This window comes from Babylonia areolata, chromosome 25 (genome assembly GCF_041734735.1).
Source record: "Babylonia areolata isolate BAREFJ2019XMU chromosome 25, ASM4173473v1, whole genome shotgun sequence".
In the NCBI taxonomy this organism is placed as follows: domain Eukaryota; kingdom Metazoa; phylum Mollusca; class Gastropoda; order Neogastropoda; family Buccinidae; genus Babylonia; species Babylonia areolata.
The window spans coordinates 3390001-3407376 of NC_134900.1; the positions used below are offsets into that span (position 1 = coordinate 3390001).

At 45.1% G+C, this 17376-nt stretch overlaps 1 protein-coding gene across 1 annotated transcript; it reads left to right on the forward strand.

The window, feature by feature from the left end:
- Positions 1 to 1771: 1771 nt before the first annotated feature.
- On the forward strand, positions 1772 to 5909 carry LOC143300003 (uncharacterized). The gene is made up of 2 exons (XM_076613557.1): positions 1772 to 5191; positions 5817 to 5909. The coding sequence occupies exons 1-2, from the start codon at positions 1772 to 1774 to the stop codon at positions 5907 to 5909; spliced, it is 3513 nt and encodes a 1170-aa protein (XP_076469672.1).
- The last annotated feature ends 11467 nt before the right edge of the window (positions 5910 to 17376 follow it).

Consider the following 17376-nt stretch of genomic DNA (forward strand, 5'->3'; position numbering starts at 1 on the left):
TATAATGTATAAACTTCGAACGCCTGTTGTTTTTGTGTGCTTGAGTTTCATTTTGTGTCATTTCCTGGGTTTTCACGTGCTGGGTTTTTATTTTTCCATTAAGCTGTACTCAGGGCAGCATCAGCTGAATTTTGAAACTGGTTTTTGGAAGTCAGACGCGCGGCAGAGCTCTCAAGAGTAACATCCATGTGGATGTTCTGGATGTGGCAATATGTATTGCCCAGTTGTATATAACACCTGTGTGTGTTGAAGTTAGGTTTTCCTGACTAGCCAAGTCCACCAGGGGAACAAGTTGTTCCATGTAAGTAGCTAGTATTTATTTTCAGTTAAACGTTAAATGTTCTCGTTCTTTTTGTGTGTGTGTGTAAATGCTGCATTGGATAAATAGGAAGGGGTCTCTTTCGAAATGATTCTGTAAAGCATAAAAGTGGTTGACTAGCTTATTTGTTGTTATACGTGGTTAATTGATTTTCTTGCTGCACTGTATTAAATCATTACGCGTCCTAGTATTATGAGGGATTTTGAGTAAAATTCATCGTTGTAATTTTTCCCGTATTGTAATAGGTCTCGGATAAGTTCATTTTCCAAGTAATGGTGGTGGTAGTGCCAGTAGAAGTGGTAGTGGTGGCAGTAGTGGTAGTAGTAGTTATTGTTTTGCATTTGGTTGGGTTTTATATTAACCATTTATTGGAACTGAGCCGTGTTTGCCAAGTGCAGTGATTAAAGCAGATTTTCTTATTACGTAATTGAATTAAGTCTTAAAATTGTTATTTTGATGTTTATGCTAGTTTGTGATATTACTGTCATAGTAATATTGGCCTTTTAGGCCTGTCCCTGTTCTTGTTTTTGTTCCTGTACCTGTCCTTGGAATCTTCCCTTCCCGCCTGAGTCCGCTGGGACGACAGACTGGCAGCGTCCTTTCGCCAGACTCCGATAGCGTCCTGGGTTGAACGTGGGCGCTATAGCCCAGCTATTCCCTTTCGTCCCTTTTCCCTTGTTTCCCTTTTCCCAGCCCATTTGCATCCTTTGACCCTTCCTGGACATCACCCGTTCGTCCATTTTCTCATCGTCGTCCCTCGTCGCAGCATCGCCTATCATCTTGTGTCGAACTTCATCACACCGGCTTTTCCGCCAGCCCCTTCAACAGTGCCGCCCACCGTTTGCGGTAGGGCTAGGTGGAAGAGGTCAAGATTTGTGTTTGTCCCCTCCCCTTCTTTCCCTCACGTTCCAAGAAGGGGCATCAACTTTCATCATTAGTCATCACTCGGGATCCAAGTTTGTGTGTGTGTGACCATGAGTATGTGTGTGTATGTGTGTGTGCGTGTGCATGTGTGTGCTTTGATTGCATGAGGGCTGTATGCCATAGTTTGACAGTATACTTTTTGTCTGGGGGTTTTCTTATTTGTATTTGCAATTGTTCGTCGTGTAATAAAACTTTATTTAACCTTTCGAGTTCCTGATTCCTTCTGTGTGAGAAGGTAGGTCCCGTCCAAGGAGGGTCGGGGCGCGACAATGGTGGAGATGCGGGGTATTTGATTGTCATTTCGCTCAGGAACTTTGGGGTTTGTGTTATGTAGAGGTTAAGGTTTTGTTGTTGTTGTTTTTTCCCATACATTGCGTATATATATATATATCTCTCTCTTAATTGTTTTCAAATGGTGTTATTTCAAATCTGATGATTGAATTGTAGACCCAAGTGGTTGTCTAGACTCAATATTGATTTTCCTTTTGTTTTCTTAGACTTTTTGGGATGTTTACACGGTCTATGGCAATGGCGAGTGAACAGGGTGATGTAGAACCTGGGGATCTGGCTCAAGAGCAGTCGGGTCCCAGAACTCCATTGCAGGAAACACCTCTCAGCAGGTATGGGAAGGGTTCAGCTGGCAGGGGTAGATCAAGAGGCATTAGTCAGTTGGTCGACTCTGTAAGACCTGGTGAGAAAGAAGTGGAGCGAGGGATCAAGACTGATCCCAGCTCACAGTTCAGTCCAGCTTCAGCTCCAGCCACTGACATGTCCGCAGTGTTGATCCATTTCCTACAGGCTCAGCAGGATAGAGAAGAAATGAGACTGAGGATGCAGGAAGAGAGAGAAGAAAAGCGCTGGAAACTTCTTTTAGACCGAGAAGATGAAAGAAGGAAAGCTGACATAGTACATCAGGAGAGATGGATCGAGGCCGAAGAGGCTCGAAGGAAGCATGAAGATGAGGAACGGCTGAGAAGGGAAAGGAGAATTGAGGGTCTGAAACTGAATCCCCTAGAGGACAGAGATAACGTGGACGACTACCTAAACCAGTTCGAGAGGATAGCTGAGCTACAGGGGTGGGAAAAGGAAACGTGGTCAAGTCACCTGCTGCCTTACCTTACGGGTATTGCAAGATCCCTCTACTTTGCCCTCCGTCCTGAAGAACAGAATAACTATGATAGTCTTCGTGCTGCACTGATGAAAAGGTTTAACCTTACAGCAGATGGCTATCGTCGGAAGTTTAGAGAGGCTCGTAAAGAAACGGGCGAAACTTTCGAACAATTTATCGTAAGACTGGATGGTTATTTCCAGAAATGGGCCAGCTTATCCAATAAGGATGTAAACAAGGTTGAGGATTTGAAAGACCTTATCATAGCTGAGCAGTTCATGGAGACCCTGTCCACTGATTTAGCCATCAGGGTCAGAGAGCGACAACCAGCCAACGTCCAGGAAGCGGCTCGAGCTGCTGACGTCGTCGTTGAGGCCAAGAAGTCCACCCGGAAGGTTCAGATGTCTGGCACTTCCAGCAGCTCAAGTAAAGGTCAGGGAAATGACAAAGTTAAGGACTCCAAATCAGTGGGTTTAGAATCAGATTCCCTCAGGGTTGCTAGGGAGAAGGGTTTATGCTTCAAATGTAAAAAGCCAGGTCACATGAAAAAAGACTGCAAAATGGCGGCTACGGTGTTAAGCTCGCCACGAAAACGGGTACAGAAGGTTCCTGCACTTTGCAAAAGGTGTAGTGCAAAGGTTTTTCACCCTCGTTGTATGGTACGTTTGAACGGGAGGGAGGCTGAAGCACTGAGAGATACCGGGGCCGATTCTCTGATAGTGGATAGTACGTTGGTTTCTCCTACAATGTTTACTGGTAAAAAGAAGTGCATCACACTGGCATCAACAGGACACCAAGAGCTTTGCGACACTGCCCATGTTATGCTGGAGTCGCCTTTCTTTACCGGCAAAGCCTTAGCTTTGGTAATGGAAAACTCTTTGGTTCCTGTCATCATTGGGAATCAGGTGGAGCTTGAGCCAGGCAGAGAGTGTCGAGTCCCAGTGTACAGTGTTGATCCTGAAGTAGGAGCCGTTGAAACCAGGGCCATGGCACACAAAAAACGAACCCCTGAAAAACCTTTGCCTGCATCGAAGCCACTGATCGGACAGATTGGGCCCGAGCAAGTTCTCCAGATGCAACAAGATGATGACACATTGAAGAGGGTGCGCGAGAATGCAGAGTCTGGGCAACAGTTCAAGGTTAGGAGTTGCACTGTACACTTCGAGAAGAGGAAGAAGCTTCTGTACCGTGTTTACTCTGGACCCACGGGGTCGTACAGCCAGCTTGTTGTTCCCAAGTCCCTGCGAGATGAAGTCATGCACCTTGCCCACGATTCCGCTATGGCAGGACACATGGCTGCCAAGAAAACTCGTGAAAGGGTGTGGCAATCTTTCTACTGGCCAGGCATGTGTTCTGACATCAGAAGATACTGTTCTTCCTGTGACCAGTGCCAAAGAACAATTTCTCGAGGACTCATAAAGAAAGCCCCCCTGGAAAAGATGCCTCTACTGGATGAACCCTTTCGACGCGTAGCTGTGGATTTGGTGGGCCCTATCACACCAGCTTCAGAAAGAGGTTATCGGTACATCCTGGTAATGGTAGACTATGCAACGAGATACCCAGAAGCAGTTCCACTGAAAAGTATCGAGACAGAGACAGTCGCGGAAGCACTGTTTGACATGTGGTCAAGACTTGGGATACCTGCAGAAGTATTGTCAGACCAAGGCACACAATTCGTCAGCAACGTCATGAAAGAGGTCCAACGCCTCTTGTCTGTCCAGGGCATTTCAACTACTCCTTACCATGCCCAGTGTAACGGGTTGGTCGAAAGATTTAACGCCACCCTCAAAAGCATGTTGAAAAGGCTATGCCTCGAGAAACCGAAGACATGGGATCGTTACCTCCCTGCCATTTTGTTTGCATACAGAGAGGTGCCTCAAGAATCTACGGGATTTGCTCCCTTTGAGCTTCTTTATGGGAGAACAGTACGGGGCCCCATGCACGTCTTACGACAACTCTGGACCAAGGAAGTGGAAGACGAAGAAGTAAAGACTGCATCGCAATATGTGGTGGACCTCCGAAACAAGATTGAAGAGACATGTGAGATTGCTAGGCAGAGTCTGGCAGAGGCAGCCCAAGTACACAAAAAGGCATTCGACAAGAAGGCCGTACAGAGAAGTCTGAAAATTGGTGACAAAGTTCTTCTGTTACTCCCAGAGAAAAAGAACAAACTCCAAATGTCTTGGAAGGGTCCGTATCTGGTCATTGGGAAGAAAGGCCTGAACGACTATATTGTCAAGGTAAAGGAGAGAGAGAAGTTATACCACATCAATCTTCTCAAGAAATACACTGACAGGACCGAGGAAAACAGGAAAGCAGCCACTGTCGTGGTGGAAGAAGAGCCTGAAGAAGTTGGATACACGTCTTCAGAGATCCCATTGCTTCCGTTACAAGCTGAGGAGGGACCAGAGGACGTCAACCTGGATCCACAAAACGCGGACATGCACCAAGAGCTTCGGGAGGTCTGCAGTGAGTTTAGTGATGTGCTGACAGACGTTCCCTTGCTGACTACTCTGGATGAGTGTGAGGTGGTGATGTCGACGGATAAGCCAATCAGGACTCCACAGTACCCTCTACCTCATGCCACAAGAGACATAATCAAAGAAGTGGACAATATGCTGAAACTGAATGTAATTGAAAGGGCCGCCTCCCCATATTCGTCACCCATAGTACTGGTTAAGAAAAAAGACAAGAAAATCAGGTTTTGTGTCGATTTCAGGAAGATCAACAAGAGCGTTGTCTTTGATGCAGAGCCGATGCCTGATGTGGACTTTCTTTTTGCGATGATTGGAAAAGCCAAGTACCTCAGCAAACTAGATCTGTCAAAGGGGTATTGGCAAGTACCGATGAAGAAAGAAGATCGCCCAAAGACTGCATTCACTACTCCTAATGGACAGTTTCAATGGCGAGTAATGCCGTTTGGGTTGAAAACGGCTGGCGCTGTGTTCAGCCGGATGATGAGGAAACTTCTGTCACCATTGGGAAGACCTGACATCCAAAACTTCATGGATGATGTACTTGTCACATCTGAAAGCAAGGCACAACATCTGGACGCTCTTCGATGCCTGTTTCGCAGACTTCGGGAGGTCCAACTTTCTGCACGTCCCTCGAAGTGTTATCTTGGGTTCAAGGAGTTGGAGTTTCTGGGACATGGGGTTGGAAATGGAAAGATGTGGCCGGTCACAGAAAAAATTGAAAAAATTGGTGACGCAGCCCGGCCAACCACAAAGAAGGAACTGAGGGCATTTCTTGGGTTGGCAGGTTTCTATCGCCGTTACGTTCCAAACTTCTCCTTGATTGCTTTGCCCTTGACTGATCTGACAAAGGGGAAAAAGCCTAACAAATTGGAGTGGAACGATGATTGTGAAGGTGCTTTCCAAACCCTTAAGTCCAGACTATGCAGTGGTCCGATCATCTGCCTACCAATGATGGATCTACCTTACGTGTTGAGAACTGATGCATCAGACAAAGGCCTTGGAGCAGTTCTTCTGCAGGACCAGGGACAAGGACTCCAGCCTATCGCCTATGCCAGCAGGAAACTCCAAGGAGCTGAACTGAATTATTCAGTCATTGAAAAGGAATGTCTGGGCATAATCTGGGGCATTGAGAAATTCGACCAATACCTCTATGGGACGTCGTTTATACTGGAAACTGACCATCAGCCCTTGCAACACCTAGAACATGCCAAGACAGCAAGTGGTAGGCTGACACGATGGGCTCTCAGACTACAGAAGTACTCTTTCCGTGTGAGAGTGATACCGGGCAGAGACAATGTTGGTGCTGATTACTTGAGCAGAGCAACTTAGGTTCTGTGTGATTTCTGTGCCGGGTGAAAAATTATCTCGCTATTTCTTGTTATAACAAAACGTGTAGTTTTGTCTTAGTGGGGGGATGTGTCGCGAGATGGTTACATTTTTTACCTTTTGACCTTTTCCCTATTTCGTGTGCCTGTGTGGAGATGGATTTGTATAATGTATAAACTTCGAACGCCTGTTGTTTTTGTGTGCTTGAGTTTCATTTTGTGTCATTTCCTGGGTTTTCACGTGCTGGGTTTTTATTTTTCCATTAAGCTGTACTCAGGGCAGCATCAGCTGAATTTTGAAACTGGTTTTTGGAAGTCAGACGCGCGGCAGAGCTCTCAAGAGTAACATCCATGTGGATGTTCTGGATGTGGCAATATGTATTGCCCAGTTGTATATAACACCTGTGTGTGTTGAAGTTAGGTTTTCCTGACTAGCCAAGTCCACCAGGGGAACAAGTTGTTCCATGTAAGTAGCTAGTATTTATTTTCAGTTAAACGTTAAATGTTCTCGTTCTTTTTGTGTGTGTGTGTAAATGCTGCATTGGATAAATAGGAAGGGGTCTCTTTCGAAATGATTCTGAAAAGCATAAAAGTGGTTGACTAGCTTGTTTGTTGTTATACGTGGTTAATTGATTTTCTTGCTGCACTGTATTAAATCATTACGCGTCCTAGTATTATGAGGGATTTTGAGTAAAATTCATCGTAATTTTTCCCGTATTGTAATAGGTCTCGGATAAGTTCATTTTCCAAGTAATGGTGGTGGTAGTGCCAGTAGAAGTGGTAGTGGTGGCAGTAGTGGTAGTAGTAGTTGTTATTGTTTTGCATTTGGTTGGGTTTTATATTAACCATTTATTGGAACTGAGCCGTGTTTGCCAAGTGCAGTGATTAAAGCAGATTTTCTTATTACGTAATTGAATTAAGTCTTAAAATTGTTATTTTGATGTTTATGCTAGTTTGTGATATTACTGTCATAGTAATATTGGCCTTTTAGGCCTGTCCCTGTTCTTGTTTTTGTTCCTGTACCTGTCCTTGGAATCTTCCCTTCCCGCCTGAGTCCGCTGGGACGACAGACTGGCAGCGTCCTTTCGCCAGACTCCGATAGCGTCCTGGGTTGAACGTGGGCGCTATAGCCCAGCTATTCCCTTTCGTCCCTTTTCCCTTGTTTCCCTTTTCCCAGCCCATTTGCATCCTTTGACCCTTCCTGGACATCACCCGTTCGTCCATTTTCTCATCGTCGTCCCTCGTCGCAGCATCGCCTATCATCTTGTGTCGAACTTCATCACACCGGCTTTTCCGCCAGCCCCTTCAACAGTGCCGCCCACCGTTTGCGGTAGGGCTAGGTGGAAGAGGTCAAGATTTGTGTTTGTCCCCTCCCCTTCTTTCCCTCACGTTCCAAGAAGGGGCATCAACTTTCATCATTAGTCATCACTCGGGATCCAAGTTTGTGTGTGTGTGACCATGAGTATGTGTGTGTATGTGTGTGTGCGTGTGCATGTGTGTGCTTTGATTGCATGAGGGCTGTATGCCATAGTTTGACAGTATACTTTTTGTCTGGGGGTTTTCTTATTTGTATTTGCAATTGTTCGTCGTGTAATAAAACTTTATTTAACCTTTCGAGTTCCTGATTCCTTCTGTGTGAGAAGGTAGGTCCCGTCCAAGGAGGGTCGGGGCGCGACACTCGAAACATACCGCATGTGATGATTTCATCAGGGTGTTACACCCAGCCGACTGTTGGGTCGCTTGGTATCTATCCGCGTTGTTCTGAGTTTTTTGTTGTTGCTTTTTTCGGTTATTCTGTTTGAATTTGTACTGTTGCAAAAAAAAAAAAAAAAAAAAAAAAATGTTTGGACTCTCCCCCTCTTTCACTTTCTACCCCCTTCTCTCTGTCTGTCTGTCCGTCACACACACACACACACACACACACACACACACACACACACACACACTCTCTCTCTCTCTCTCTCTCTCTCTCTCTTTCCCTCCTCTGTTTGTCCCCCCCCCTCTCTCTCTCATTTAATATTTTCTTCTTTATTCTCTTCACTCTCGCCCTCTCCTCTCTCTCTCTCCCTCTCTCTTCTCCTATCTTCTGATATTTCTCTCTCTTTATTCTAGTGATTTTTTTTCTTTTATTTTATACCCCAGGGCTTAGTGAAAAAACACCACCACCACATTCTTGTTATTGTACTTATCTTGATACCCAAGAAAAAAGAAACAAGATTTCGTTCGTTCGTTCGTTCGTTCGATCGTTCCTCCTTCCACCAGCACCCCTCGCCCCCCCCCCCCCCCCCACCCCCACTCCGTTACTCGTTCCAATCATCTCTACAGTTGATAGGCAAACGGCCACAAGCGGCGTGCTTCGTGAAGTGAAGTGGGGGACTCCCCAGAAGCTACAAAGGCTCCACTGAGCTGACTGCGCTGAGGAGGGCTTTCAGAATGTTTGTTCATGTCATGATAATGTCCCTCTGTCCGTGTCCGTGTCCGTGTACTGAACACAGCAGGTGTCCACTTTGTTCAAGCCTGGTGGACACGTCGGTGTGTATGAGTTGTGTTGTGGTGTGGTGTGTTGTGTTGTGTTGTGTGTGTGTTGTTGTTGTTGTTGTTGTGTGTGTGTGTGTGTGTGTGTGCGCGCGCGCGCCAGGAACCATAACTGCTCCCTACATTTTGTTTGCCCCTCCTCACCCCCACCCTTTTCTTTTAACTGCTTTGACGATAAAACTTTGATAGCTAAACAAGTTCATTCGTAGACAGAAAGAAAGAAAGGGGAAAAAACCCAAATGGTTTGTACTGTACTGTGGAGACATGCTCTCCTCTTTCAAATACAGCGTTGGTGAAAAGTGATACAGTGCTGAACAAGACACGACAAGACAAAAAGCACGGCGAGAGAGGGGGAGAGAGAGAGGGGGGCAGGGGGGAGAAAGAGAGAGAGAGGGAGGGAGGGGGAGAGAGAGAGAGAGGAGGGGGAGAGAGAGAGAGGAGGGGAGAGAGAGAGAGAGGAGGAGAGAGAGAGGGAGGGAGAGAGGAAGGGAGGGTAGAGAGAGAGAGAGTGGGGGGAGAGAGGGAGAGAGAAAGAGGGGGAAAGAGAGAGAGAGAGGGGAGAGAGAGAGAGGGGGAGAGATATAGAGAGAGAAAGAGAGAGGGAGAGAGAGAGTGGGAGAGAGAGGGGGAGAGAGAGGGTATATATAGAGCTAGAGAGAGAGAGAGAGAGAGAGAGGGGGGGGAGAGAGGGAGAGAGAGAGAGAGAGAGAGAGAGAGAGAGAGAGAGAGATGGACGGAGAAAGTCGAAACAGATTCAAACAGAGCATGTCTAGAAATCCTTGAAGCGTTACAATCTCTGACGGTTCCGAGTCTCCACAACACAGTTTTCACCCCATCCCAGACTTCACTCAGCTGGGGATAATGATTATAGAGGTGGTGGGTGGGGTTGGTGGGGGGGGGGGGGTATACAAACAATTCTGACACGATACACGAAGACTGTGTGTTTTGGGGAAGAAAGGGAAACAACCAGAACATGGGGAGCACGAGTTGTCGGGCATTGTCTGAGCAGTGGCGGCCTGCTGTGAGACGATATTAACTGGACAGGTCCGTGCTCGTGCTGTCATCATTATGTCTGCGGAAGCAATACATTTATGTCGTCCCCGGTGTTGGCTTGGGACTCGGTGTGTGTTTGATTTGAGGAGATTGACGAGAGAGAGAGAGGGAGAGAGAGAGAGAGAGAGAGAAAGGGAGGGGGAGGGAGGAAGGGAGGGAGAGATAGAGGACAGAGAGAGAAAGAGGGAGAGAGGGGGAGTGAGAGGGTGGTGGTGTGACTGGATGCAAGCTTCAGTTTGTAATATTTGAGAAAGGGTGCTGTGTGTGTGTGTGTGTGTGTGTGTGTGTGTGTGTGTGTGTGTGTGTGTGTGTGCGAGAGAGAGAGAGAAAGAGAGAGAGAGAACTCATAAATCAAAACTTTTTTTTTATTCAAGGAGTAATATTTTAGGCATCGCTTATTCTTCCAATCTGTCCTTACCAATGTCCTTACTAATCTATAATTTATTACAATAGCACGCATATTCAATGAAAGGAAAGGGGAGATAGAAAGAGAAAACAAACATTCGTGCAAAAGGACATGAAGAACACACACACACACACACACACACACACACACACACACACACACACGCACGCACGCACGCACGCACGCACACACACACACACACACACACACACACACGCACACGCACACATAGATTGACAGCTGGATATGAGAAAGAGAGAGAGAGAGAGAGAGAGAGAGAGAGAGAGAGAGAGAGAGAGAGAGAGAGAGAGAGAGAGAGAGAGAGATTCAAAAACGTTCTTACTTAAGGATAAAGATTTTAGGCATTGCCTAGTCTTCCAATTTGTCCTCGTGACAAAAAACAATAAAACACAACACACACACACACACACACACACACACACACACACACACACACACACACACACACACACACACACAGATGTCATCAGTATCGAACCAGTACTATAAAAAGTAACAACCGGATGACTAAAGCCTGTTTGTTGTTACTGCCTAGCAAATCCACAAATGACATTTGCAACAACTGCAATTATAGCGACGACTATCATCTCCAATATTACTTGTTCGTCTGCTATTGTCACCATCATGATATAAAACAATGAATAACTTTATGCATGCATACACATTATGCGAAGAGAAATAAAATAAAAACTAGAATGAAAGAAAAGAAAAAAAAAGAAAAGTAAAAACAACTCACCCAGTAAGCGATACATAAATGCCCTCATTGCTATTGCCAACTGTAGTTTTCAGAGAGACAGACAGAGACGGAGAGAGAGACAGAGAGAGAGAGAGTGTGTGTGTGTGTGCAGGTGCGCGCTTTCGTGTGTGTGTGTGTGTGTGTGTGTGTGTGTGTGTGTGTGTGTGTGTGTGTGTGTGTGTGTGTTTATTTTTATTGTACGTAAGTGCTAACTTTTTTTTTCGAAAATGTCATAAGCTTCTTAGATTAGATCTTGAAAAAAATGAAGCAAAGAGAAAAAAAAAAAAAGCGAAACAGGCGCACAAAGCAATATCCCCCCCCACTCCCCCCCCCTCCCCCACCGAAATGACAAAATGTATGATATTTCTAGCAGGCACATCACCGCTAGGAGTGGCCAGACGATTGCGAAGGGTGTGTAGAAGGTCACACAGGCTGACTTATCATCATCCAAAAAATCTGCCAGTTTCGACGAAACGATTTCCGGAACTGTGAGTGTGGTATTTGCGGGGTGGGAAATGTCAAGCTGAGATTTGCAAGACCTGTGTTGATATAATTGTGCTTACCTCATCGTCATCGGGTGAATGAATGACATTTAAGAATCTATATTATTTTGTTTGGTCTGACGAAAGTCTAGCATCCGTCCTCCTGCTCCCATCCTGTCTTGCAGATCGAAGAAACCACTTTGTGCAATATGTTTCTGGGTGTGTTTTGTTTTGTATATATGCATGACTGTCAAGAATTCCGATTGAAGATTTGCGTTTGTTCAATGTGTCTCCACTTAACTCTGAGCAACAGAGCCTCTTTAACTTAACTTCTTGGCTGTTGAGCTTTCATCAAATGAGGTCAATGTGGCATGCAATTTTAATGACTGCTTTCACTATATTTTGTGTACTGTTGTGAGAACAGTACAGGTCCAACGCTCACTTTATATCACAGATTGACATAAGCTTACAGTTTGGCCAACAGCAAAGTGAGAGCAGTACGATCAATGGTTGCTCCATTGCAGTGGGAAGTCATTGACAGTTTAGTCTGTCGTAAAGGACTATGATTCTACGCTGGCTCTTAGTGCTGGCAGCCTTGGAGGCGAGTTGGCCTTTGGGGAACCATGCAATCGCCGACTGTCCTAAAGCCCCTCTTGGCCGAGAGAGTAGGGGTGTGTAACAGGGGCCTAGGCACTCTCAGCTATAATCCAATTCCAGCCCCGATGGTCGTGACAACATTTGCCTTCTATGCTGTTTTGTTGGTCGTGGTCGGACACGGCTGAAAATTATACAGTCATGTGAGAACAACGTCAGGCAGTCCCCAAAAGAAGGCGTCCAATCAGTATCGGTATCGGTATCAGTAGCTCAAGGAGCCATCACTGCGCTCGGACAAATCCATATACGCTACACCACATCTGCCAAGTAGATCCCTCACCAGCTGCGTAACCCAACGCATCCAATAAAAAAAAGGAATGGTTGACTTGACATCCTGACCTGGAAATCCAGTCTTGTATCAGTGAAAGGGCAGCCATTCACTGACGATCATACTTGTCAGTCAAAGGGTTAATGATGACATCAGAAAGTGGAAGTTGGATGACTGACTTTTCCAGCAGGGCCATATATGCATACATGCATGAAGGCGCTTGAGATCAACACTGAGTCCTGGGAGGACCTTGCAGATGACCGCAACAGATGGAGAAGCACTCTCAAGAATCAGCTACGGATTGGTGAGGACAAACTGTCAGCTGCTGCAGCAGAAAAGCGAGCTCGCAGAAAAGGGACGGCAGCCAACAGACCAGCATCAGTTTACACATGTGATCGCTGCGACAGAGACTGTCTCTCTCGCATCGGTCTCTGCAGTCACAGGCGACGCTGCTTGGTCCAAGCAGACAGTCAAATTAGACATTAGGTCGGATATACTCTATCCATGGTCAGCCATGACCGAAGGAGGCCTACTACTACTACTACTACTACTACACACACACACACACACACACACACACATATATATATATACCCTCTGCACCTCAAACCCCTTCCATACATTCCCCCCGACCCCCTTAAAAAAACAACGTTTCATTATAATAATCGCAGTCTCCTGGATCCTGACTTCGTCACATGTCTGCCACTGTGTGTGTGTGTTTGTGTGCGTGCGTGCGTGCGTGCGTGTGAGTGCGTGCGCGCGCGCGTGTGTGTGTGTGTGTGTGTGTGCGTGCGTGTGTGTGAGTGCGTGCGTGCGCGCGCGCGCGTGTGTGTGTGTGTGTGTGTGTGTGTGTGTGTGCGAGCGCGCTTGAGCGTGCGTACATGTGTGCGTGGCATAAATGTGTGTATGTATGTATGTATGTGTGTGTGTGTGTGCGTGTGCGTGTATATGTGCGCGTGCGTGCGTGCACTCGGATGCGTGGTTCTGCGAGTACACGACTGACTTTAGGGCGACATGCAAACGTGTGCGTGGGCGCTCACGTGTGTTGACGAGTGCACGCGAGCGTGGGAATATGCATGACGTTCGCATTTGGCTGTACAGATTTTATTGCCACATTAGGTGAACAGGTCAATGGCTCTTGCATTGGTTCCTCCAGTTGGTTTATCACACACACACACACACACACACACACACACACACACACACACACGCGAGCATACTTACCATAAATGTCAACTGGCCGCAGTGTAATGTTGTCCGGAGGGCAGTTAGGTCACCACGCGACCCCTGTTCAATCTACTGGAGTGAAATAGAAATGTGAAATGACAAGTTCTGGTATTCTTAGAGAAATAGGGAGAGAGAGATGGGGGGGAGAGAGAGAGAGGGGTGGGGAGAGAGAGAGAGAGAGAGAGAGAGAGAGAGAGAGAGAGAGAGAGAGAGAGACTGACATAGCGATAGACTGACAGAAAGACGGAGACATGGACAGAGATAGACAGACACATATACAGATTCAGACACAGGCATCGACTCTGACACTGACGTAATTTCTAAAGGGCTCTGCAATTAAAAAAAAAGAAAGAAAAAAAAAGAAAGAAAGAAAGGTCGTTATGCAATGCATAATGCATAATTATTTTTTTGCTTATTTAGGTAGTTAGGCCGATGAACAATCATCTACAACTGCTCCTACAAAAGTATCAGAAATGGGGAAAAGGGAAGTACGGAGTGAAGATGGAGAGGAAGGAAGGAAGGAAGGAAAGGCGTAATTTCACTCGTCGGGTTGGTAAGGCTGATTGACAGTCACTTAAATATGCTTCTAATTAATTTTTTAAGAAACGAAAGAAGGGGGGAATAAAGAAAGGTAGCGTGGAGAGAAGAAGGAACGAGCGAACGAACGAAGGGGCAAGGAAAGAAGGGAGAAAAGAAGGAAAAGAAGATTATGAAAAGATGAAACGACTAAATAATAGTTTTCTCGCCTGGTTGATAAGTCTAATTGTCAGACACCTAAAACTGCATCCGAAAAGTATGAGAAATGGAATGAAGGAAGGAAGAAAGGGAGAAAGGGGAGGCAGGGAGGGAGGGAGGGGAGGATGGAAGGGAGGGAGCTGTAGAGGAAGGTAAAAAGGAAATAAGGAGGAAAGAAAAAAAAAAGAAAGAAGAAGAAGAACGGAAGGGAAGAAGGAATCGAGGGAGGAAGGGAGGGGGTGAAAGAAGATAGGAAGGAATTAAGGAGCAAAGGAACGAAGAAGGAAGGAAAAGGAGGAAGGAAGGAGGGAAGGAAGGAGGGAAGGAAGGAAGGAAGGGTTTGAGGAGGAGGGAAGGAAGGAACATTGTTTTTAAACTCAGGTCTTTCTGCATGTTCATTTTATAATTGGAAGTGTTGTTGCTACGTTTTGATTTGATTCATTTTCAGTTCAGTTCAGAATAGTTTACAGTCGTTAGGGTTCGGCTTGCGGGCTTTTTCTTTATGTCTGTCTGTCTATCTCTGTCTCTGTCTGTCTGTCTCTCTCTCTAATAATCATTTCATTTTATAATGATTTGATCTTTTTAATGATAGTGTGTGTGGTTGCGTCGTACTTAGGTTGTGTACATGTGCTTTATTTTCATGTGTGTGTGTGTGTGTGTGTGTCTGTGTGTGTCTGTGTGTGTCTGTGTCTGTGTGAGTGCTTTGCCATTACTTTTTTTTTTTTTTTTTTTTTTTTTTACTTCTTCTTTCTTTTTTTCCCACTTTTCCTTCTTTTTTGCCCTTGAGGGCTGGATGTAAAAAAAGCAGCTGTGCTTACTCCACTACCCTCGTGAAATAAAAATTCGTTTCGTTTCGTTTCGTTTCGTTTCTGTGTCTCTCTCTGTGTGCATGTCTGTTTGTCTTTCTGTGTGTTTACCTGTCTGCCCCCCCACCCCCCGCACCCCCCCCCTCCATCTCTACTTCCACAGCACCCACGTTCTCCTCCCCCCCTCTCCCCACTCCCCAACTCCCCGTCTATCTCTCATTCTCTCCGTCCCTCTCCCTCCCTCCCCCCAATTCCCCCCCCCCCCACCAACCCTTCCCACCATTCCTCCTCCCTCTCTCCTCTGTCCCCCTCCTCTCTCCATCTCTCTCTCTCTCCTCCCCCTTCTCTCTCTCCCTCCCTCTCTCTCTTCTCCTCCTCCTCTCTCCATCTCTCTCTCTCTCTCCTCCCCTTCTCTCTCTCCTCCTCCTCGTCCTTTCAAACTCCCTCCCTCTCTCTTTTCTTTCTTTATCCTATTCATTTTATCATTCATCCCCTCCGCACTCTCTCTCCCTCTCTCTCCCTCCCCCCTCTCTCTCTCTCCCTCACCTTCCTCATCTTCCTCTGCATCTGCCGCCCCTTTACTCCCTCCTTCCCCTCCCTCTCTCTCTGATGGTAAAATCTTAAAATCCAGTGCTCCTATCATTGCCGATTCCCTAACTTATTTATACAATCTTTGTATTGATAAAAATTACATTCCTAATCATCTTAAACAAGCGAAAATAATTCCACTGTATAAATCTGGCGATAAAACTAATCCTTCTAACTACAGGCCTATTTCAATAGTTTCAGTTCTTTCAAAACCTTTGGAAAAACACATTTATAAGCATCTCATGTCTCATGTTTCAAAATATAATTTACTCCATCCCAACCAATCTGGGTTTCGAATAAATCACTCATGCCATACCGCACTGACTAATCTAGTAGATGAGTGGCTTATGAACATAAATGACAACAAATTCACAGCAGTATTGTTCGTTGATTTTGCGAAAGCGTTTGATGTTATTGACCATAACCTATTACTGAGAAAACTAACACTTTATAGAATTTCCGAACATGCTTTATCTCTCATCAGATCATTTCTCACTAATCGCCAACATACTGTTTCTCTAACCAATGCACAATCTGGATTTCAGACACAACTATTTGGTGTTCCTCAAGGATCAGTGCTTGGTCCCCTTCTTTTTTCTTTATATATTAACGACCTTCCTCTATCTATTACGAGAGGCTTGTGTGAACTTTTTGCTGATGACACCTCTGTTCATTCGAATCACTCTGACCTGAAAGAATTATCTATTAGCCTTAAAAAAAATGTTGATGAGTTGGTCAGATGGACGGAACAAAACCACATGGCTTTAAACGAGCAAAAAACTAAATACATGATAGTTACTTCTCGACAAAAACGACAAAATATTGATTTTAGTATACCGTCCATTTATATAGGTGATAAGAAGATAGATGAAGTAAGTAATCACAAAGTTCTGGGAGTAACCATAGATAACAACCTTTCCTGGACACCTCATATTGAATGTTTATGCAAGCAAGTCTCCCAAAAAGTGTTCCAGTTATCTAGAGTTAAGCATTTTCTAGATATTAATGCACGAAAACTGTTCTACCACGCACATATTCAGTCTTCGATAGATTATGCATCCACTTTATTCGACCTTTGTAGTGCCAGTACATTGAAGCCACTAGTCAGAATTCATAAGCGAGCCCTTAAAGTTGTACTCCTAAAATCTTCTACACTGACACCCGAAGACTACATTACACTTGATATCCTTCCCCTAACATACAAACTGCAATACAATAAAGCAATTATGATGTATCGAATACAAAATGGATTTGCTCCTTCTTCACTAACTGCACGGTTCCCCTTGAATCAGTCCAGATATACAAATAATATCATTATAAAAAAACCAAGAATCGATCTGTTTAAAACTAGTCTGGCATACTCAGGGGGGACACTTTGGAACTCCTTACCAGAATACATTAAAAATATAAGCAGTATCAGCTCATTTAAATCAGCATACAAAACTTTCCTTTTTAAAAGCCTAAACTCAAAGGTAACACATAACAATATCTGATTTATTCTCTTCAAGTCAATAACTGTGGGGGATTTTTGTGTGGGTTTTTTTTTTTCTGATAATGTCTGGTTGTCTCACTGATGTCTTAGTTTGCCTGTGTGTGAGTAGTATATCATGCCTGACTTCTTTTTTTTTTTCTTTTTTTTTTTTATCTCCCCTTGTAACATTTGTTTCCCCGAGTGTGCGAATGTGTATGTGATTCTGTTTGTGGTCGATGGA

Coding starts and splice junctions, on each gene's coding strand:
- LOC143300003 (XM_076613557.1), top strand. CDS start 1,772: ATGGCGAGTGAACAGGGTGATGTAGAACCTGGGGATCTGGCTCAAGAG. Junction 5,192..5,816: donor TGTCAAAGGGGTATTGGCAA/GTACCGATGAAG, acceptor CTGATGCATCAG/ACAAAGGCCTTGGAGCAGTT.